Genomic DNA, 22,807 nt, shown 5'->3' with positions numbered 1-22,807 from the left:
TACTTTTTCAAGGCACTGTATATGATAATGGATAGACTGAGGGCAGGTAGGGTAGTTCATTGATTCCTTCTGTCACTGACAGTTTGCAAGAGACCTGCATGGCATCAGCCATCTGCTGACCAAGGGTGCAATGTTCTACAGGCTCAAAAAAAAAAATGCACTTTTTATTTACCTGCAAATCCACTGCGCATTTATTATTTTCTTTTAAAAAAAGGTGAACTTATCCTTTAATACTGTACACACTGTGGGCATTTGATACAAGTGAGTGGTTAATGCTAGTTTATGAGAAATAGAGAGGACACCTGTGTATAAATTAATATTTAGGTATGGTGTAGTGGTTTTAGTACTTTTTAATAATAAATGTAAATTTCGTACGGTTTCAAAATGCAGGGTTTCTGCTGTAGGCAATCTCCCAAGATTATATAGGTGTTGCTGACAATAATTAGCAGAAAATATATATATGTAATGTATGAGTTTATTGAATACTCAGAAAAAATCAGAATTTATGCCAACATTTATGCCAACATTCAAAATAATGATTATGAAAAATGTTCCAATTTCAGATAAGCTGTTGTATGAGCATCAAGTTGTCTGTTTTATTAAAAACATTTTTTTTACTACTAATGGCGGCGATCAGCGTTTTTTTTCATGACTGCGGCATTATGAAGGACACGTCGGACAATTTTGACACATTTTTGGGACCATTGTCATTTTGACAGCAAAAAATGCTATAAAAATGCATTGTTTACTGTGAAAATGACAATTGCAGTTTGGGAGTTAACCACTAGGGGGCGCTGAAGGGGTTAAGTGTGACCTCATATGTGCTTCTAACTGTAGGGGGGCGGGGCTGGACATGTGACGTCATTGATCGCCTTTCCCTATATCAGGGAACAGACGATCAATGACAGCGCCACAGTGAAGAATGGGAAAGCTGTGTTTACACACAGCTCTCCCCGTTCTTCAGCTCCGGGGATCGATGGCGGGACTCCGGCGGCGATCGGGTCCGCAGGTCCCACGGCCGTGGTCACGGAGCTTCGGACCCGTGACCCACGGCTGGGCACTTAAAGAGGACGTACAGGTACGTGCTTGTGCCCAGCCGTGCCAGTCTGCAAACGTATATGTGCAGGAGGCGGTCCTTAAGTGGTTAAATAATCAGTGTCTAATTTGTAATTACATACAGTCTCTACTCTAAATGTCTGATTATACATTGCTTCTAAGGGTCCATTACCACCATAAGACCCCTTTCACACTGTGACGCCCTGAGCGTAGAGCAGTAAAACGCCGCTATTTTTGCTGCCGGATTTGCGGACCTTTTACCCCCCTGCTAGCGGCTGAAAAAGGGTAAAAATCGCCTGCAAAGCTGCTGGCAGGACTTTTTCTGACGCCCTGCCAGCGCACCACTCCAGTGTGAAAGCCTGAGCGCTATTTTTAACGCTATATCGCCTGTAAAACGCCCCCAGTGTGAAAGGGGTCTAACACTGTGCATTGCTAAGCACACATTTTCATGCATTGAGATGGATAGAAGGCTATTCAAAACGACTTGTCTGACAACACACCTCAATGCAAGCAGAAAAAGGTCCTGCACATATTTTTTGTGATGCATATGCATCTGTGCATTACAGTCAGACGCGGCTCTCTAATTAGGCAAATCAGGCGGTCACCTAAGGCCTCGCACTCACATGGGCCTAGTGGCCGCCTAATTTGCCTGTTACATAGTTACATAGTTACATAGTTAGTCTGGTTGAAAAAAGACACAAGTCCATCCAGCCTGTGATCAATACTAATGTCGGCGTCATCAGATCTCTCTATCACCCCTGTGTCTTTCTCACCCCCCCTCTTGCATTGGCTGAATATGTCTGATGGGTGAGGAGGGTACCCTGGAAGTGGTGCTGATCACCTGTGTGCTAGATCGGTGCATTTTCTGCAGCCATTTTTCTTGCTTGAACTATTTTTCCCATAATGGGCGTGAGTGGGGCCTCATATCTAAGTTTTGCCTAAGGCCTCACAAAGCCTAGAGCCGCCTCTGATTACAGTGTACTATACTGTACATTGCAGTGCACTGTAGGTGAAACGAGATTGGAACTACAATGCATAGTTACAGTGCATTACCATGCCTATTGGAAGTATGCCGCTGGCAGAATCACCAGGTCAAAATAAAAGAAACAAGCTTAAAAATAAAACAAATGCAGCCACAGAATCAAGAGACTGATATATATATATATATATATATATATATATATATATATATATATATATATATTAATATATATATATATATATATATATATATATATATATATATATATATATATATATATATATATATATATATATATATTACTCTTGGATTTAGATTTGTGAACAGACATGCTTTTTATTGAAGATAGACTGCACTGCTAGGGGGTCTATTTACAACAGCATTATGGCCACTAAATGGAGATTAATTAACACATTATGGGGAATATCTGTGACAGCTGTGCAAATGCTCTGACATTAGCAGAGCACGTTTTAATTTTTTTTAATAGATTGGAGAAAATAGATGTTTCTCCTGCAAAAAAAATGTAATTGTCTGTACACAATCTTTTGATAATGTTCACTAACTGCAAAAGCATAGCTCAGTGTACAATCCTGACATCTGCCAGATGCAAGGATGAACTCCACATACGGGAGTTACGTCGTCCTCCTAATCTGGCTAATCAAGGTGGCCAAAGATCACAACCCCTGAAGTAAACTGGGCCGAGATGCAGGAGCTTGTGGACATTGCATTGATGATGGGAAAATAGTTTATGCATCGATGGAGGGGGAATATAGTTATGCTTTAAGTCTGAATTTTTTGGCTGTATGCTTGCTTCAGGTCAGTGAATCAGGTGGTATTCAAGCCATTGACAGCAAGGCAACCAGCATTTTCAGAAGGTCATCAGCAACGGCAAATACACATTTTGTATTTAGTAAAAACACACCCTTATGCCGAGTACACACGGTCGGAATTTCCGACAACAAATGTTTGATGTGAGCTTTTGGTCGGATATTTCGGCCATGTGTAGGCTCGGACATTTGCTGTCGGAATTTCCGACAACAATTGTTTGAGAGCTGGTTTTCAATTTTTCCGACAACAAAAGTTCTTGTCAGAAGTTCCGATCGTCTGTAGCCAATTCCGATGCACAAAAATCCTACGCATGCTCGGAATCAATTTGACGCAAGCTCGGAATCATTGAACTTAATTTTTCTCTGCTCGTCGTAGTGTTGTACGTTCTTGACGTTCGGAATTTCCGACAACATTTGTATTGACCATTGTGTATGCAAGAAAAGTTTACACCAACATTCTGTCGGAAAAAAAATCTGTCAGAATGTCTGATCGTGTGTACGTGGCAATAGAGGTAATATATGATGTCTACAAATAACGTCCCCTAAACTCTACCATCACTTTTTTTTCATCTTCCAGGCAGAATCATCAAAGTGTACAATTTGTTGATGGTAAAATTTCATATAACATCTTCTTGAGGCAGATAAACAGTTCTTTTATGTTTTCTGTCAAATGTCTCATGTGAAATCCTTTAGTATTTTGTGCTAGATGTTTTTAAAGATGAGCACTTTACCCTGAGTATATTTTAAACCAAAATGTATCTCTTCATACATCAATTGACCATGGTGTAGCTGCAGGGTCATCCTTTGTGATCTAAAAAAAAAAACAAAAAACATTTAAACAAATGATTGTGTTATTTGTAATATTTGCATACTCTCATTAGGCAAAGCTGTACCTTTTGGATTTTTTTTGTAATGTATTGATATTGTTGGTGCCAGTGCAAAATGCTCACTTCATCTGCACTTGGACACTGTTAATTATCACATATATGCAAATCGGATGCATTTTGAACAGCATCCGATTTGCCTGGCTTTCTATGGAGCCGGTTTACATATGTGCGGGCCTGCCCCAGTGCGTTTTTAGAAAAAAGTCCTATATGATTTTTAGCGTGGTTCAGGTGCGATTTCCAATGTCATACAAATTTAAAATTCTCACATGAATCGCACCTTAACCCAGGAACGAAACTGCAACGGACATCATTAAAAACCGCAATTAAACAATGTCCAGACATATGTGGACTAAGCCAAGATCACTCTAGGTAAATCAATAAATACAGATTAAATACATAAATGAGAACTGCTTTACCTGCCAAAGGACTTGTAATATTGTCCCTTCAGTCCTGAGATCTCCTCTGAGAAGTGATTCGCAGTGGATCGCTTTTCAGAGGGCAGCTGGGAGGTGATATTTTACTTCCTGACCTCTTGTTTTAACCCTCAAAAGTCCACACCATTGTGATACCACTACATGCAAGGCACACGGTCGCAGGGAAGTTGAGGCACACCAGCATTCACATGAACTTGTTGCAACAGGAGGTATTTTTGCCGAGGCATGTGTACAACCTTGTCTCGCTGCTTTTCACAAAAAGTGAAAAAAGTAAAACTAAAGGCAAAACTTATTTTTAGTCAGTTTTTATTGCCATCTGTGCCCCCGTTAAAGAGATTCACCCTCTCGATTTGTCCTGTTTACGATTATCATTGAAAGTAAAATAAACCCCCTAGTAAACTAATAGGGGGGGGGATATCTTCCAATGGGGACACTGGTTATGGTGACCTTGGGATCCCTAACGAATTACCTTAATTTTCTTCTCACTTCCTGGTTGGCTATGGGACAGGAAGTGAAATTAAATCTCCACAATGAGAGACAGACGGTAAAAAAAATCTGGCAGGGGTTATAACCCTCCCTTAAGCCTAGTACACACTAGCATTTTTTTTTGGTTCAGAAGAGTTTTTTTTAGTTCCTGAAGAGCTCAGGAGGAGCCGCTGGACTAACAATCTGATGTTAGTACATTGATCTTCTCGGCTGAGCTATTGTGTTCTGGTGGGGGGGGGCGAACCCCTGTCAGAACACATCAGTCAGCGCTTTCAGACATTGGCTGAGAGCACTGAATGGGTGTCAGTCGGCAGACCTTTTTTGGTCATACCCCTTTGATAGAAGACAGCCGAACGGCCGGCTTCTGTCGGACTGACTGCCATACACATGGGTTGATTGTCGGGCTAAAGCTCCTGCTACTCTCAATCACCCTTGTGAGAGAAGGAAGAGGAGAGAACAACTGAAGCCAGGCAGAGCACTGGATCGATATAGGACTCAGGTAAGTGTTTAAGGAGGAGCTGGGGGGCGAACAATGTTGTATGGGGCCCTGTGATTTCTAGTTACGCCCCTGGCTGCAATATATTTATATTTTTGGTTTTGGGTTTAATACTGCTTTTAATGTATTTTCTAAAATGAGCCTCTTTCAACCAATTTACCCCAATGGAACCCATGAAATAATTCTCAGGTCAAGGGAAACCCTTGAACCAGTCCATCAAGGGGAAGAATGTCCCTTTACAGTGGTGTCGAGACTCTCACTCTTCCAGACACCTAAAGAAATCATTGGTGTCATGCCACTGGCTCTTTTAAGTGGCATTGGCCCCAAGAATTTGCATCAAAGGGGAGGTCAATGAGACACAGCTCAAGGAACCCCTAGCAACCTGTGGAGGAACGCTAGGGTTTGCTAGGGCTCTTTTATTGAAGGAGGCTCCCAGATTCCGATAGGCCCCCCGCCCGCAGACTCCAACAACCAACAGCCAGGGTTGTCGGGAAAAGGCCCTTGTCCTCATCAACATGGGGGGCAAGGTGCTTTGGGGTGGGGGGCGCAACCCCAAAGCACCAACCCCCCCATGTTGAGGGCATGTGGCTTGGTATGGTCCAGGAAAAGGGGGGGTGCTTGCTCACCCTATTTCCTGACCTGCCGGCTGCATGCTCGGATAAGGGTCTGGTATGGATCTTGGGGGAACCCTCACGCCATTTTTTTTTGGTGTGGGGTTCCCCTCAAGATCCATACCAGACTGAAGGGTCTGTTATCGTCTTTGGGGGGAACCTCAGCGAGGTTCCCCTTCAAGATTCTCAGCACACAAGTCACACTGCAAGTCAGATCCTCTTGATCCGACTTCTGGTGCGACCTCTATTTAAATCAATGGGCTCCTATAGGAAACACTGATTTTGAATAGACAAAGAAAAACATGGCTGAAAGCTAGCACCGCGAAACGTGCGCTGAATTCAATGCAAAACGCGGGGAAAAAATCATGTTAAAAACGCTGCTTTTTTCTGGCGTCTGTACTAGCTTTACAGCCCGTTTTTTAAAACGTCCGTGGGCATGAGACCTTACTGTCCAGGAGCAGACTAAGGGTGGGTCCAGGATGACCCAGGCTCAATGAAAATGGATTGAATGATGCTGAATATATCTAGTGGCACCAAAAAAATTGGATATTTATAATTTTTTAATTCTAAATTTAAATTAGTATTATTGATATTTACCCATTAAAATACATCATGTTGGTTCTCATGTAAAATGTGTTCTAAAAGGAAAGTGGTGTAGCAGCAATCATTTTCTAGTGTTTTTTTATACAATAGGTCTGAACACAACAAAATGCCTAGTTTCCTTTCAACAACTTCATGCATGAATCTTGGGTTGTCAATCACATTATTGCAGTATAATGTATGCTATAAAGCAAGACATAAAACAGTTACCATATCAGTGAACTTGTCTCCACAAGCCATACGTATCCTCTCTGGGGTTGCAGGGCTGTTTAGTGTAAAAGTGCTCGACAAGCCTCTTTCCTTTCGGACAGATGATAAAGCATCCTTTATTGCAAAGAACACAGCAGACCCTAGGAAAAGGCCTGCTTCACCAATGCCCTAGGAGATAAACATACCCATCATGTAGAACTCCAGGTAAAAACTTTTGGAAGAAATAAAGAAAGGTTTGAACTTTTTTCAGTTTTTTTTTTGAACGGCAGGTTTTATTTGGAACGGAAGGGTTGGGGTTTTTATTGCTGTTTTTAATAGGCAGATTACACTTCACAAATACAGAAATCTAAATCCAACCTTTGAGGTTGCACTTTTTATTGCAGCAAGACTTAATGCGAGGCTGCGGGACCATTGCCAGCTTGTCATGTCCAGTCTGAGTATAACGAGGCTGGGAACGCAGGCGACAAAGTGAGGCATCAAACGTGCGGACCAAGACATACTCGTACATTTGTATACTCCTATTTACGGCTGGATTATCTTTATGCAGGCTCCCAGGCACTTTTACATGTGAGTGGAATAACTATATATGTTTTAATCATCATAATAAATTCACCATGATAGTCTTTTATATGTTACATGAGTGGATATAGAATGAGACTACAGCCAAAGCATTGGGAGTGATTCCTGATAAAAATGAGAGAGGGAGTGGTTATCCATATGAACCAAAGGCAGATTTCTGGGTCCATCTGGTGAGTGGCCATTTAATCCAGTGACGGTGTAGGCACTATTTGCGGTGAAGGTGGAAACATAGCTGGGCATCACTGCAAGAAATTATCTATTAGGCCGCGTACACACGGTCGTTCCAAACCGACGAGAATGGTCTGACGGGCCATTTCCATCGGTTCACCGCTGAAGTGGTCTGATGTGCGTACATACCATCGTTCCAAAAACCGATCGGGTCAGAACGCGGTGACGTCAAACACGCGTGCTGAATAAAACAAAGTTCAATGCTTCCAAGCATGCGTCGACTTGATTCTGAGCATGCGTGGGTTTTTAACCGATGCTTTCTGTACTAACCATCGGTTTGGACCGATCGGGCAGCGGGCCATCGGTTTGATTTTGAAGCATGTTTTAAAATTTTGGACCGAAGTACAACAGACCAATGGGCTATACACAGCGACGGTTTGGACCGATGAAACTGAACCTCGGTCCATTCTCATCGGTTTGGAAGAACCGTGTGTACGCGGCCTCAAGGACTTTCTTAGCATATATACATATATATTTTTTTTTATATTTTTTGGTATAAAATACATTTTTCTTGCTTTCTTGGGACACATTCAAGCTGTGGATTGTAACAGTAGCATATTTGAAATCTTTTTGGATTTATTTCAAATTTTTTTGATGGATTGAGAAATTCATATGTTATAGTTTGGCACAGGGCACTGTATTGGTATTTATTGCACACTATTTGTTGATTGTTTGCACATTAATTAATAATCATAGACACATGTACATACTTTTTGTTTTTTGAGTAACAAGTTCACAGGATCAGCCGTGGTAAAATGTTTATATAAGTTAGCGCAATACACTTCACAAATACACAAATCTAAATCCAACCTTTGAGGTTGCACTTTTTATTGCAGCAAGACTTAATAAGAATATTGATATTATCTTGGCGCCGGTAACCCACACAATTTTTTCTAATAGGCAGATTATCCTTACTTGCTGTCCCAATGCAATAGCCATCAGGTTAAAACTAGACAGCTGTCCTAATCATTCCCCAGTCTATTTAAACCTACGAAAGTAGAACTGACAGTCCCCCACCACCCCCCCAAATACAAATGGCTTAAAGTAAAACTCCAGGCACATCTACAGAAAATACTTAAACCATAAAAGGTTACTTCTGGGCAGGTGTGTTAGATTGTAAATACAAGCAATCTTCATAGTTAATCACCCCCCTTTCATGACCAGGCCATTTTTTTTTCTATTTGGCACTGCTGAAATATCCCATAAATATATCCCATTAAATAAAAATCGAATTCTTTATAAAATTAGGCTGATATATATTCTGCTACACATTTTTAATAAAAAAATCCCCAATAAGCACATACTAATTGGTTTGGGCATATGGGGATATTTTTTTTTTTTACTAGTAATGGCGGTGATCAGCAACTTCTAGCGAGACATGAAAAGTGAAATATTCCTTTACATTTCATACCTGTGGGGTGTCTATAGTATGCCTGTAAAGTAGCGCATGTTTCTCGTGTTTATAACAGTCTCTGCACAAAATGACATTTCTAGAGGAAAAAAAGTAATTTAAAACTACTCGCGGTTATAATGAATTGTCGGGTCCCGGCAATACAGATAAAAGTAATTGAAAAAAATAAAATAAAAAAATGCGTGGGGGTCCCCCAACATTTCATTACCAGGCCCTTCAGGTCTGGTATGGATATTAAGGGGAACCCTGCTCCAAATAAAAAAAATGGCGTGGGGTTTCCCCCAAAAATCCATACCAGACCCTTCAGGTCTGGTATGGATTTTAACCACCTCAATACCGCACACCGTCATATGACGTCCTGGTATTTAGGGGGGATATCTGAATGATGCCTGAAGCTACACGTCACTGGGTAACCCTGGCGATTCCCCTTGCGTCTCTGGCCCCGCCCTCAGCTATATAAGAGCTGACAGGCTGGTGGTGCATCATTTGGCCGGGTGCCTCCAGTGGAGGCAGGATTGTGTGCGTCATACCATTATGTCTGCCAGCCACTCTGAACCCACCCCCCCTAGGATTCTGACCCCTCCACAGCCCCACAGCCTGACACATGTAACGTGTCTTCAGTCACAAGCAGTTATGGCTGCCCTGGTAAATGAACATGGGATATAAACCACAGTTTGTTTTTATAATATACCACTTCTTGTTTTACCTGTTACCAAAGGTGTCACCAAAAGCTAAAAAAAAAACAAAAAAACTCCCTTCCAGAAATATAAGAGATATATCCGGGTGCCCAAGTAAAGGTATCTGAAAAGTGCTGTGGTTGCAGCACCCAGACTTGGCCTCCTCGCTATGTTTGTATGCAGGGGACAGTTGTAAGATTATGACAGGTGTCCTTGCAAAAAAAAAAAAAAAACATGGTGGAGAGCTTTGCCCTGTGGGGTCTTTTTCCCAAGGGTGGTCCCAGTTCAGGTTCAGGGTATGCCTCATAAGCGATGGTGGTAGGGGATGGCAACATCATTTACCCTGGGCAGACCAACTACAATGTTACTTAAAATATTCACACCCATGTCTGCTCAAAGCTTGGGAGTTATTTGAAAAAGCTAGGATTTTAATGCCTTTTTTTGGGATTAAATAGGAGAACAGGGTGAGGTAGTGTCACAGCATGACTGTATACACATTGCTCAATGGGACACTTCTCCCAGGTCATTTATGACTTCCACTGTTTTATCTGATGTACACAAGGGTTTTGTAGATTCTGCTGTTATTAGAGTGCATTTGCAGAGTCAGCTACTAGAGCAGCCAGCACATACCCAAATGCCAGTATTAACACCTGAAATAGCACACACACCCCAACACAGGTTGAACTGGATGGACTATTGTCTTTATTCAACCTTACCAACTATGTAACCATGTATGGTTCTATAATCCAACACCATTGCATTTTTATTACTACGTTGCAAAATTTTCCTCACTTCTGAAGATCAATGCAGGTATAGCTCATAATTTGCCACCTCAGGTACCAGGTAATGAATTCAAGCGGTTACATCTGGTTGAAAAAAAAGACGCACAAGAGTGCACATTTAAAAGGGGAGCTAGAAGCTGGCAGAGGAGAGAGAGCGTGGCCTGTGTTGGCCCTGCGTGCACTCTACTTAATGCTCCTCTGAGCTGTCACTCAGAGCTACCGTCTCCTTCATCCAATGTTGTTGGATAGCAGTGGGAGGAGTAGGGGCCATATATCCGGCAACGCTGCTCAGGAATCACAGCCCAGATTTGAATGGGAACAAGGGCCCTCTGGTGAATTTGATAACAAACGTATACTTGTGGATATAATTTATGACTATCAAAAGCAATGAGCAAAAACAGTGAATCCATTGATAATCCACCACTTAAATCTATTTGGGACATCACCCCCCACTGCAAATAGGGGGCATGTCACAAGATAAAGCCTCAAAATAATTTTTATGGAACCCCATACTTTGGGATAATGGGTTAAAGATGGGGCCAACCCTGCCAAACACATATTTGCACTAGTCAAGATAATTAATATATTGCAAAAGGGTCACAGGCCACCATGTCTGAGAACCAAAATTGGGGTTTCTTTGTGCACATGGAGGAGGGGAAGCTAGGCTATGTGGACTGCCCTGTTAGACTTTACCAGTATTGGAACGCCCATGTCTCTTATTTTGTGTTAATAAAGGATAGCTTTATTCACTTTGGGTCAAAGACAGACAGGCTGCAGGCAGCAGGGCTGGATGCTACATCTGTGCCTCCAAGGAGCACAAAAACTCTGGAATTTGATGCACAAGGGCTAAACACTCACAGTGTGCACAAGTTGTTTGGGTGAGGACTTGGCTATGAATAACTTGCTCCAGGTCTAAAATATTTTTGTTGTGTATGTGTCCTTTCATCCAGGTTTTTTTAATTTATCTAAGGGCGTGCCCATGTAAAAATAATTTGACTTTTTTCAGTGTAGGGGGTGCAGATTGTAACCATTTTTCCACTATTTGATTTCTATATGCCCAAAATGCAGAGATGTTCTTATTTGTAAAAATGTACATTGTGACCATTTCTTGAGGTATTTTATAGATTTTTGAGAGTGATTAGACTTTTGTAATAGAAGTGGAACAAAATTATGAGTTTTGTCTTTTGAGTTCTCCGAGTTGACTTTATACATGAGAAAGATCTTCTTTGAGGATGGTGAGAGAATTTTAGCTTATGAGATTTGTAGGGAAAATGTCATAGGGTGACCAGTTATTTTGCTCATAAAAGTCTCTCTCTCTAATATTGAAGGCATGTTGGGATGGTGTAAGTTTGGCAAAACTTGGGAAATGTTATTAGTTGGTGTTGCTGATCATGCAAGCTCATCAGGAAATTAACTCCTTTTTTATCCCCACTCCTAGAAAAAAAATAGATTGGAGCCCTTGGGGAAATACTAGGATGAGGTTCAAAGGCATCATTGGAGAGACTGCTCCTGTGTAATAAGTGGTTTCCTAGCTTCATCTATGCAATAATCTCTCATTAAAATATATATATTTTTTATGCAGTGAGATTTATTATATTAACAGGATTTTCTAAACCATCTTTGTTAATGAGGAATTTGCAATAATATACTTCTCTCAGTTAGTCCTACTTCCGTTTTACCTGACAAATTGCTGCAATAATTCTGATATGCTATATTAGTTGCCTAACCTTACTATATGCTTGACACTTAAAGGCAAAATTTTTTTTTAAAATAACAAACATACTTACCTCCACTGTGCAGCTCGTTTTGCACAGAGTGGCCCTGAATCCTGTCTTCTGGGGTCCCTTGTCGGCTGTCTCAGCACCTCCTCCCAAAAGCTTTCCACCTTCATACGAGCGAGCTCGCATGGAGGAAAGCTTTTGCGGGTGCGCTCCCGTGATACAGCGGCAGGCATAGCCGCTGACTGTATAACTCGGTCCCGCCCCCCGGCACGCTGCGTCATCGGATGTGATTGACAGCAGCACCAGCCAATGGCTGCGCTGCTATCAATCCGTCCAGCCTAGCCAATCAACGGCCAGGCTGGGAACCGAATAAGATCACGAGGACGCGCGCAGGACTTTCGAGGGGTGAGGTAAGTAAAACGGGGGTTCGGGGGGGGGGGGCAGTACCGTCGGATGTTTTTTGCATAGGATGCATTAAGGTGAAACAACATTTACCTTTACAACAAATATGTTACTTTGTCTATTGTTAATAAAATGTCAGTTTAAAAAAAATATATATATATTTTTCTTTATGTGTTTTGCAATAATTTGGTAAGTGGTGTTTTTATTAATCCCTTGAGTGATCGGGATAGTACCAATTGTTTGTCTAGCTCTACATCAGTATAGTTGGAGGCTGCGTTAATCCAGTCACAAACATGCCTGAATAGGCTTGCTAAATTATATACTGTAATGTTAATGGAAATTGTATTCTGTTAACAGAAATACTTAAAATGGGAAGAAAAAAAGAAATGTTCCTTTATGACAATCATTCAGTACAAAATATGGTATGCCACCAAAGTTAAAGTGACCTCAAGAGTTTGACAGCTGACATGTAAAGCTATCTAAAGATGGCTATACTTGATTCTCAAACTATTCTTTATATAAAAAACAGAACATTCAATAATTCCAAGTAGATAATATTGTTTAAAAGTACCTAATTTTACACTGATACATTTTGGTGGATTTACTGGTACAACATTCTTTAGTATTACATAAGCATATAGAAAAAACTCCAAGAAGAACAAAGCTAAGTAGGACTTTAACGGTACCACATCATAAGTTAAAACATTTTTTTTTTTATTATTACAGCATCGAAAATTTGTTAAAATCCCAGAGAAAGGATAAATTGCACATCTAACAAGGACTTGTTCTCACATGGTATAAACTCCAATTGGAAAGTTACATAGTGATAACTAGACAGTAGATGGCCAACAGTTTTACATCTTGACCATTTCTTCAATGCGTTTCACAGGACAAGGCCTGCTTCTTTAGGAAGAACAAAGCTTTTTAAATGTCTGTTATAGATATTGACAAAATGTGCAAATCAATAAACTGTAAAACACCAAGCCCCGTAGACAAATGGCCTTCAACACCCACCACCTCCCGTCAAGGTGCGAGAATGGTTCAATAAACAATATCATACCATACCAACTTTTTTACTTGTGTTTATGGTTTAGATACTGGTATATGTAAAGTCTGCCATTGCTCTTTATGTCAGTCGCTGTGCAAAAAACAGGCAGAGTGCCCGGGCAGAGTGTTATTCCTGAAGAAGCAGACCTTGTCCTATGAAATGCGTCTAAGAAATGATCAAGATGATATACTGTGGTGGAAGGAAAGAAAATCGAGTAATCTATGGGCTGCTTAAGCTGTGGGTAACTGCTGCCATGCTTACAACCCATTTCACAGATTCATTCAATCGGAATCATTATGAGTTTATTGATGGTCAAACTGTAATAAGTCACTATGTTCTATACTGTTATTTAATATTTTGTTTGTTACCTTGGAGGAGTAGATAGTGTTTGGGTTCTGAGATGAAGGAAGCAGTGATACATTGAACTCTCTAGGAATGTCAGATACAGAAGGGATCTTGTATTCTCCTGGTCCATACGCTAGCAGAGCACCACCTGGAGAGTATTTAAGTTCCTCTGTTGTATAGAGCCCAATACCTTGAACAAATGCTCCTTCAATCTAAAAATGAACATAGAAAAGATAAAGGATTTAAAAATAAATGTCACCAGTAAAAATATAGCGGTAAATCTTTCAATAGGGACACAGACAGCATTTCAAACTTCAGAGGGTCTCACCCATCTCACTCCAAAAAAGTTTTTGCCTAGAAATACTCTTGACTAGCATGGATAAATGTACTGTTTCATTTACACAATGCATTAATTTTTATTTATTTTTTAAAATCTTTAGGTAGTAGTTAGTGGGAGAAGAAATACTAATTAGCTTTGTCGGGTATGCTTTGGAATTTTAATAAAGCAGAACAAGGACATAGAACTGACTGTTAACATAAAATGGTTCTAAAAGGCACAAGTTTTTTTTTTTATCCTAATGCATTCTATGCTTTTTAAATAAATACAAATTAGACTTAGGTATTACTTTAAGCTTAACGTAACTTTTATTTCCTAATTGCATTTGCCCTATCTACAGTATGTTGTGACTTGCCAGCTACAGAATTTTACACATGAACAGAAGCAATTGTGCTGAAATGTGACATTGGGTAATCAGCTCAATGGTAGAAGCATTTGTAGTCCACACTGTAGAACTGTTGTTCTTAAGGCTTGCCATCCCACTTTAAATTTAAAACTTAAAGTGTTACTAAACCCATAACAGTAAAATCAGTCTGTATATGCAGTAAAGCATGCTTGTCACTGTGGACCCTAATGCCGCGTACACACCATCGTTTTCTGCGATGGAAAAATGCGACGCTTTATGTGCTTTAAAAAAAACGTCATTTTTCAAACTTCAATTTGAACAACGACGTAGCATACACACCATCGCTTTTTCACAACGCTCTAGCACAGCGCAGTTCCGTCAATCACGCACGACGTCACTATAAAGGGTCGTTTCCATGCGGAAGACGGCCTCTTTTGCTGATATCGTGTTGCTGCGTGTTAGTAAAAGTTTGGTGAGATACGATTCGTGATTTTCAGTGACTGTGCTTTATATTTCGTTTTCTTGTCTATAAGCTGAAAAACACCTTAACGAATGTGCTGATTCCATTCTGAACAGTCGTTTTACATGAATGAGCGCTGCCGTCTCCTAACTTGCTTCTGAGCATGCGCGGGCTTAAATCGACGTTTTTACGTACACACGGTCAATGTTTAGAACACAGAAAACGACGTCGGCCAAAAACGACACATAAAATTGAAGCATGCTTCAATTTTTTTCTGTCGTTTTTTAGAAGACATAAAACGACGTTTTTGCCCACACACGGTCAATTAAATTGACGTTTTTGAAAATGACGTTTTTTTCCATCGCAGAAAACGATGGTGTGTACGCGGCATAAGGGTTAGACCTGCGCATTGCATAAAAAGGCTGTTTGATCCCATCTTCTCTGGTCCTCTCCTTCTTCCACAGTCCCCAATACATCTCTTGACATTACAGAGCCTTGAGGGCACGCTGCACATGCTCAGTTTGGTGTTTATTGCAGAGAGGTTTTATTTTGGGAGGGTGCATATGATCGGCATAGGGCCAATCGGCCCTATCCAGACCGAGGATCAGGGGTCATGCAGCCTCATAGGAAATTCAGATTAAAATTAAAACTCCTCCTACAAGCTTTAACTGCTTTAGGCCCGGAATATTTTACCCCCTTTTTGACCAGAGCACTTTTTACAATTTGGCACTGCGTCGCATTAACTGACAATTGCGCGATCATGCCATGCTGTACCCAAACAAAATTGATGTTCTTTTTTTCCCCACGAATAGAGTTTTCTTTTTCCTCTGCAGTCTTTATTTTTTGCGCTATAAACAATAAAAGAGGGAAAAAAATTGAAAAAAAAATGTTGCTATAATAAATATACCCAAAAATGTTTTTAAAAAAAACGAATTTTTTCATCAGTTTATGCCAATATATATTCTTCTACATATTTTTGTATAAAAAAAAAATCACAATTAGTGTATATTGATTGGTTTGAGCAAAAGCTATAGTGTCTACAAGCTATGGGAAAGATTTGTGGCATTTTTATTATTACTTTTATTTTTTTACTAGTAATGGTGGTGATCTGCGATTTTTAGCAGTACTGTGACATTGCAGTGGACAGATCGGACACTTGACACATTTTTGTGACCATTGACAGTTATACAGCGATCAGTGCTATAAAATGCACTGTTACTGTGTAAATGTCACTGATAGGGAAGGAGGTAACACTAGGGGGCGATCAAGGGGTTAACTGTGTTTCCTAGTTAGAATTTCTAACTGTATGGGGATAGGACTGACTGGGGGAGAAGACATATCGCTATTCCTACTAAGTAGGAACAAACCATATGTCTCCTCTCCCGTGACAGAACAGGGATTTGTGTGTTTACTGTCTCTCATGCCTGCGATCGTGGGTGGCAGACGGCGATCACGCCCGCCAGCCACGCGTCCCTCGCCATGCAGCCTCCGGAGGCTCTTAAAGGGGACAACTGTAACAGCACTGGTGAACGGAGTGAACCACAACTGCGGTTAGCAAGGACTTCAATGCAATTCTCTATGCGACAACTCAGTATTAGGCCCCAGGCGTTACTCCTCGCAACAGGAGTTTGGGGGATCTATACATCATCTCTGTGTCACATAAAGAAAGGTGTTGAGCTACTAAGCATGGACGCATTACAGCATGCGACCAGAGCTTAGCGTTTAAAAATTAGTTCAAGCACAATATCCCAATGCACCACTACATGCAGGTGATTATCAGTAAGCGACCCCAGGCATCTCTCCTCGTAACAGGAGTCTGGGGGTTCTCTACATCATATCACCTTGGCATGTAGAGATGTATTGGGCCACTAGGGGAGATGCTATGAAATAGCATCAACGGCTAGCATAGAAATATTAGAGCGAACATGTTCAAACAATTAGGACAAGGCCTATGAGGATTTGTACTTATGTCGTGCTCGTAGTAATAGAAGTTGTAATGAAAACTGTTACTTGCATATGGCAGGTACTTTAGTTGAGTAATAGTACTTGCGTATGAGAGGCAATATAGCTCAGGTAATTATAGTAGCATACTTGAGGTATTTATTTGTAGCTATAATATGAGAGGCAGTATAGCTCAGGTAAATATAGTAACATACTTGAGGTGAATATTGTAGATATAAACTATTGCATATGAGAGGCAATAAAAATATGAGAGGCAATATAGCTCAGGTAAATATAGTTGTAGACATGAGCTGTAATTATAGATGTAGCAATGCACACATATGAGAGGCAATATAGCTCAGGTAATTAAAGTCAAATATATTTGTATTCTGTTTGACAAAGAAAAACAATAGTATAAACAACGTTCAAATGTCCGGGAGACAAGAAAATACAATACAAAACCCTTCATCTATCCTCAGCATGTAACATTATCAACAAAAACTCAGAGGCTCCACCGCCTATGAGGAGTGTACAGTGCCATTCCATCCAAAGGACAGTGAGGGCTTAGCTAATTTACATAATACGACACCCGACTCATTCACCTGAAATTTTTATCAAAGAGAAAGAAAAGCAAAGAAGGGGAAAAAAGGGCAAAAGAGCAATAGAGGATAGCGGAGGAAAGAAAAGAAGGCAGAGAATACATAGAGAGGAGGGACCGAGCAGACCACGGCATGTCAAACCTACATGATGGGGTCAGGATAAGGAGCTAGATTAAAGCGGAGCTCCACCCTAAAGTGGAACTCCCACTGATCAGAACCCCCCCCCTCCGGTGTCACATTTGACACCTTTCAGGGGGGAGAGGGGTGTAGATACCGGTCTAAAGACAGGTATTTGCACCCACTTCCGGCCACACAGTCTCGGGCAGACTGCCGGCATGACGTCACCTCCCGTCCCCCCCCATTGTGTTCTGGGAACATTCGGATCCCAGTACGCAGCGGGAGCCAATCGGCAGGCGTATCGCGACTCGCGAATGCGCCGTAGGGAACCGGACAGTGAGGCCGGAGCGCTTCACTTCCTGGTTCCCTCACCGAGGATGGCAGCAAAATGACAAGCAATTGCTCGTCCTCTGCTGCGGACGGCGCTGGACTCCAGGACAGGTAAGTGTCCTAATATTAAAAGTCAGCAGCTCCAGTATTTGTAGCTGCTGGCTTTTAATATTTTTTTTTCAGCGGACATCCGCTTTAACTCAGAGGTGCCAATAACGTTTTCAGAGAGTCTGAGGCAGAGTAGTCAATCCAAAGGAGCCAGAGGGTCTTGAATCTCTTCCATGCGCATAATATCATTGACCGTGGAGACCCACAAGGCCAAGGGGGGGGGGGGTGGTGGTAGTTTTCCAAAACATAGGGATAAGCTGCCTAGCGGCTGACAGGATAAAATGCAACAGAGTGCATTTCTGGGAGGCTATGGAGCCAGGAAGCATAGACAATAGAGCTATCTCTGGGGAAGGAGTCAAAGGCCGGTCGTATAAACTGCTGTATATGGCAAAAACCTGTGACCAGAGGGGCTGAATGGACTGACAATCCCACCATATGTGGAGGTAGCTACCATCTGCCGCACCACATCTCCAGCACCAGGCAAGCACGGATGGAAAAATCTTATGTAAAGATTGAGGGTCCTTGTACCATCGGGAGATACGTTTAAAGTTTTTCTCCTGGGAATAACAGGAGATTGAGGATTTGTGTGTAAAATGGTAGGACTTTTGCCAGTCTTAGCTCAGGTAATTAGAGTAGCATACATGAGGTAATTATTGCTATAATGATTTAGAGGTCATGACCAACAAGTCATCTCCCACCATGCTCATCTTCAAGTACGCAGCAGACACCCTCCGCAACTTAAGGAAGGCGGCCGCACCGCTACCAACCTCCATTCAAAAAACACTACGAAAAGAACAACTACTAAGAATCTACCGCCAACCAAACCCAAAAAACGAGAAGCCACCGCAGCCACTACAACACTTAGAATGCGCCCTGATCAACACGAGATCTGCAGTCAAGCACAGAAAGGAAATCCACGACTTCATCGTCCAACACAACACAGATTGCCTCTTTATCCACGAAAGTTGGCTTACACCCGGCTGTAATCCCATCCTAGCAGAATTGGTGCCCGAGAATTATCGCATCCTAACCGAGCATAGAACAGGTCAAAGAGGAGGAGGCCTTGCAGTGATCTACAAATCCCACCTCGCTCTCACCAAACCAACTCTACAGAACGCACTGCCCTTTATGGAAACACTCACCCTGCAACTTCAAGCTACACCCGAGGAAACCGTCCACATACTACTATGCTACAGACCACCCGGACCAAAGACGCATCTCCTCACACCCTTCACCGAATTCTTCTCTACATACACCCTGAAAACCAAAAACCTGCTGTTACTTGGGGATTTCAACCTCTGGGCTAACTCAACTCAGGATCCCATCGCTACCGCCTGCATCAACCAACTCGAAGAACGCGGTCTGCAGCAACTGATAAAGACTTCTACGCACACGTCAGGTCACACTTTGGACCTCATCTTCAAGCAAAACGTGAATATCAACAAATTGGACAACAGACCTTTACCATGGACGGACCACCACGCCATCAAATTTATATTAACCACCGATACCGTTCTTCAAAAACCTAAACCCCCTACAACTATACACTGGACAAGATCACAGAAGAAATTACACTCTGAGCTCTTCAAAACCACACTAGCGACAAAAATAGAAGTACCAAATCTGAACCACTCAACGGAACAAACACTCAATGCTCTAAACAAAGCGTTACTACAAACAGCAGACACAGTTGCTCCGAAACGCAGAGCTCTCAGCCGGAAAAATAACTCAGGCTGGTTCAACGACACCCTCACCCTACTGAAACAGGATCGCAGAAGAGCGGAAGGAGCCTGGAGGAGGAACCCATCAAAAGAAAACCTCACAAAGTACAAAACCTTCACCAAAAATTACCACAAAGCGATCTTTAAAGCCAAAAAATACCATTTCGCAAACATCATCTCCAAAGCCTTAAACTGTCCACGGGAACTTTTTAAGCTAGTCGCTAAGGCCATGAACCCCTCCTGCTTGGAGCCCCCTGCAAGTGAGACACAGGAATTCTGTAATGAACTATCTGATTTTATCGACAAAATCGAAAAGATTCGGGCATCAGTTCAACAGAAAAAAAACACCAACCCCACCCAGATACAGCAAGAAGAAGCAATCAACACAAATAGTATACGATCGACAAATTTCGAGCTGGTCCCAATTACCATCGACACCACAAAAAACATCATCAGAAGCCTCCGAGACAACACATCACCTAATGACATCATTCCTACAAAACTTTTGAAAGAATGCACGGACATCTTGGCACCCATCATAACGCACATCATAAACCAATCATTCAGGGAAGGGATTGTTCCGAACAACCTCAAGCAAGGCATAATAAAACCCCTCTTAAAAAAAACCAACCTCGATCCGAAACCAGCGCAGACCGATAACAAGCCTCAACACGATCTCCAAGATCATGGAGAAAGCAGTAGTACAACAGCTTCAGCCCCACCTGGACGAGCACAAACTCCTAGATCCTCTACAATCAGGTTTTCGCCCAGGCCACGGCACAAACGGCTCTTCTTAAAATATGGGATGACGCCCTCGAAGCAGCAGATGATGGAGAATCCTGTCTCCTAGTGCTGCTGGACCTTAGTGCAGCCTTCGACACGGTAGACCACAACATACTGATCGCACGACTCAAAGAAGTAGCAGGAGTCTCCGACGCGGCCCTACCGTGGTTCGCATCTTTCCTTGAAAATCGCACTCAGACCGTGAAACTTGGAGGGTTTACATCAGAAACACGGACCACTACATGCGGAGTCCCGCAAGGATCGCCCCTCTCACCTGTACTCTTCAACATCTACATCCGCCCGCTACCTCAAAATCATCAGCAAACAGGACCTGTGCTACCACTCCTATGCGGACGACACGCAGCTTTACCTTTGAATCACCAACAAAAAAGACCAATTTCATGAACTTGGAAAGTGCCTTACGCTGATTGACAATTGGATGACCGAAAGCTCCCTCAAACTTAACGGATCCAAAACAGAACTATTTACCCTTCACGCAAATAGGAAATCCATTTCTAGGACCACAGGGACACCGCCCACCATCCTCGGACAAACCATCGCACCAAGCAATAAAGCCAAAAGTCTCGGAGTCACCTTTGACTCTGACATGACGTTGGATGCACAAATAGGATCAGTTGTCAGCGGTTCTCATCATCTGCTCCGAATGCTACGTAGACTCATCCCCTTCATCCAAGAAGAGGACACGGCAGTAGTGGTGGGAACAATCATCAACTCACGACTCGACTACGCAAATTCCCTCTATTTGGGACTACCAAAATACCAGATTTCACATCTACAAGTTGTCCAGAACACGGCAGCCAGACTGGTAACAGGTAAAAAGCCGTGGGAATCAGTCTCCCCGGCCTTGAGATCCCTCCACTGGCTGCCCGTACAGGATCGGGTGACATTCAAGACACTCTGCCTCACCCACAAATGTATACAGGGGAACGCTCCCCAATACTTAAGCGAGAAAATAAAACCCTACGTCACCAAGCGCGTTCTCCGGTCAACCGACCAAAACCTTCTCCAAATTCCTAAATCCCGCTACAAATCTAAGGGAGAACGTAGATTTTCGGTCCAAGGACCACGGCTCTGGAATGCTCTACCCTCTACAATCCGCTTGGAGGAAAACTATCAGGCCTTTAGGAAAAAACTAAAGACCCACCTCTTCTGAAGGACCGGCACGACTCTGGACAGGAAGCGCCTTGTTGCGCTATACAAGTTACTCACTCACTCACTCATAGAACTACTAGTGAAGGATTGACTACTTATCCGTTTTTAGATATCTATGCAGGAGATGGAATGTCCATGGTGCAAGATGTTCATGGCATGAACGTAGTTCCCAGCAATGCAGTTGTTGTAGGAAGTCTTAACAGCAAAGTAGTAGTTGTTTCCTGGAGCAGTGTTCCGGCAAAGGGAGCAAAGACAGCAGCATGGCTGAGCTGACAGGCTAGGCCTGAGTCTACAGCTGACAATAATAGAATGCCAGCTGTATCTCCATTGAATTCCTTTATAGGCAGGAGATCAGCTGCAGTGCAGTGCAGTAAATTCAAGCAGGGTGCCGTTTACAACAACGTACCCATACAGGGTTTCGCCCAGCCGTGCCATTCGTATATCGGCGTGAGCCGGTTGACAAGTGGTTAACCAGACACTGATAGAAGTTACAAGACTGCTATATACTGCTGATGAGAAAAGGTATTTAGCAGTTTATTTTTACAAAAATAATTGCATTTCCATGTTCTGTGTACTGTTGGAGACCAGATATAGTGAATGCAGGGTCCTGGGTTTAGTAACACTTTAAATTAAACTTAAAGAAAACTTAAGGAAAAGTTTGAAACAGAGCAGTTCCCCACGCAGGGGATTTTCTCTAGCAAAACAGAAAACAGAAAATGCTAAGCCTCCTGGTTTCTTCTGCAGCAGAACTGCTGCTCTTTCCACTGGTCTCTCAGACTGTTTCACCCAGCTCTCCTGGCTCACTCATCCTGTAGTTACCACACCTCACTGCAAGGTCCCACTTCCTGACCTCTCAATAGAGGATCTTTTGGCACCCCAGGCTCTCTCACTGCACTTACCTCCCCTGGACTTGCCTTATTGCCTCAGCTCTCCCATTCCTCCCAGGCTTGCCTCTCTCACTACACTTACCCCAGTCCCCTGGACTTGCCTTGTTGCCTCTTCTCTTGCAGTCCTCCCAGGCTTGCCTAGCGGTCCCAACTCTCTCAGTCCTGTGATGAGGAAATCTCTCCCCAAAATAGAGTGCTGTCACCTGAGTAGAATACCTCTCCT

General features: G+C 42.3%; 1 protein-coding gene across 3 annotated transcripts in view; it reads right to left on the bottom strand.

Moving 5' to 3' along the window:
- Nucleotides 1–3,215: 3,215 nt before the first annotated feature.
- The window catches only part of LOC120943721 (aldehyde oxidase-like), a 181,666-nt gene continuing 162,074 nt past the window's right edge, over nucleotides 3,216–22,807 (bottom strand). For all 3 annotated transcript variants that reach the window (XM_040357197.1, XM_040357198.1, XM_040357199.1), the window contains 3 exons: nucleotides 13,806–13,994; nucleotides 6,590–6,757; nucleotides 3,216–3,676 (listed from right to left, as the gene is read on the bottom strand). In XM_040357197.1, the coding sequence (XP_040213131.1) occupies nucleotides 3,629–3,676; nucleotides 6,590–6,757; nucleotides 13,806–13,994 (405 nt within the window). In that variant the 3' untranslated portion in view covers nucleotides 3,216–3,628. The remainder of the gene's footprint in view (nucleotides 3,677–6,589; nucleotides 6,758–13,805; nucleotides 13,995–22,807) is intronic.

Source organism: Rana temporaria, chromosome 6 (assembly GCF_905171775.1).
Source record: "Rana temporaria chromosome 6, aRanTem1.1, whole genome shotgun sequence".
In the NCBI taxonomy this organism is placed as follows: Eukaryota; Metazoa; Chordata; class Amphibia; order Anura; family Ranidae; genus Rana; species Rana temporaria.
The sequence above is the reverse complement of the archived record's forward strand: the minus strand, read 5'-3'. Positions and strand labels throughout refer to the sequence as shown.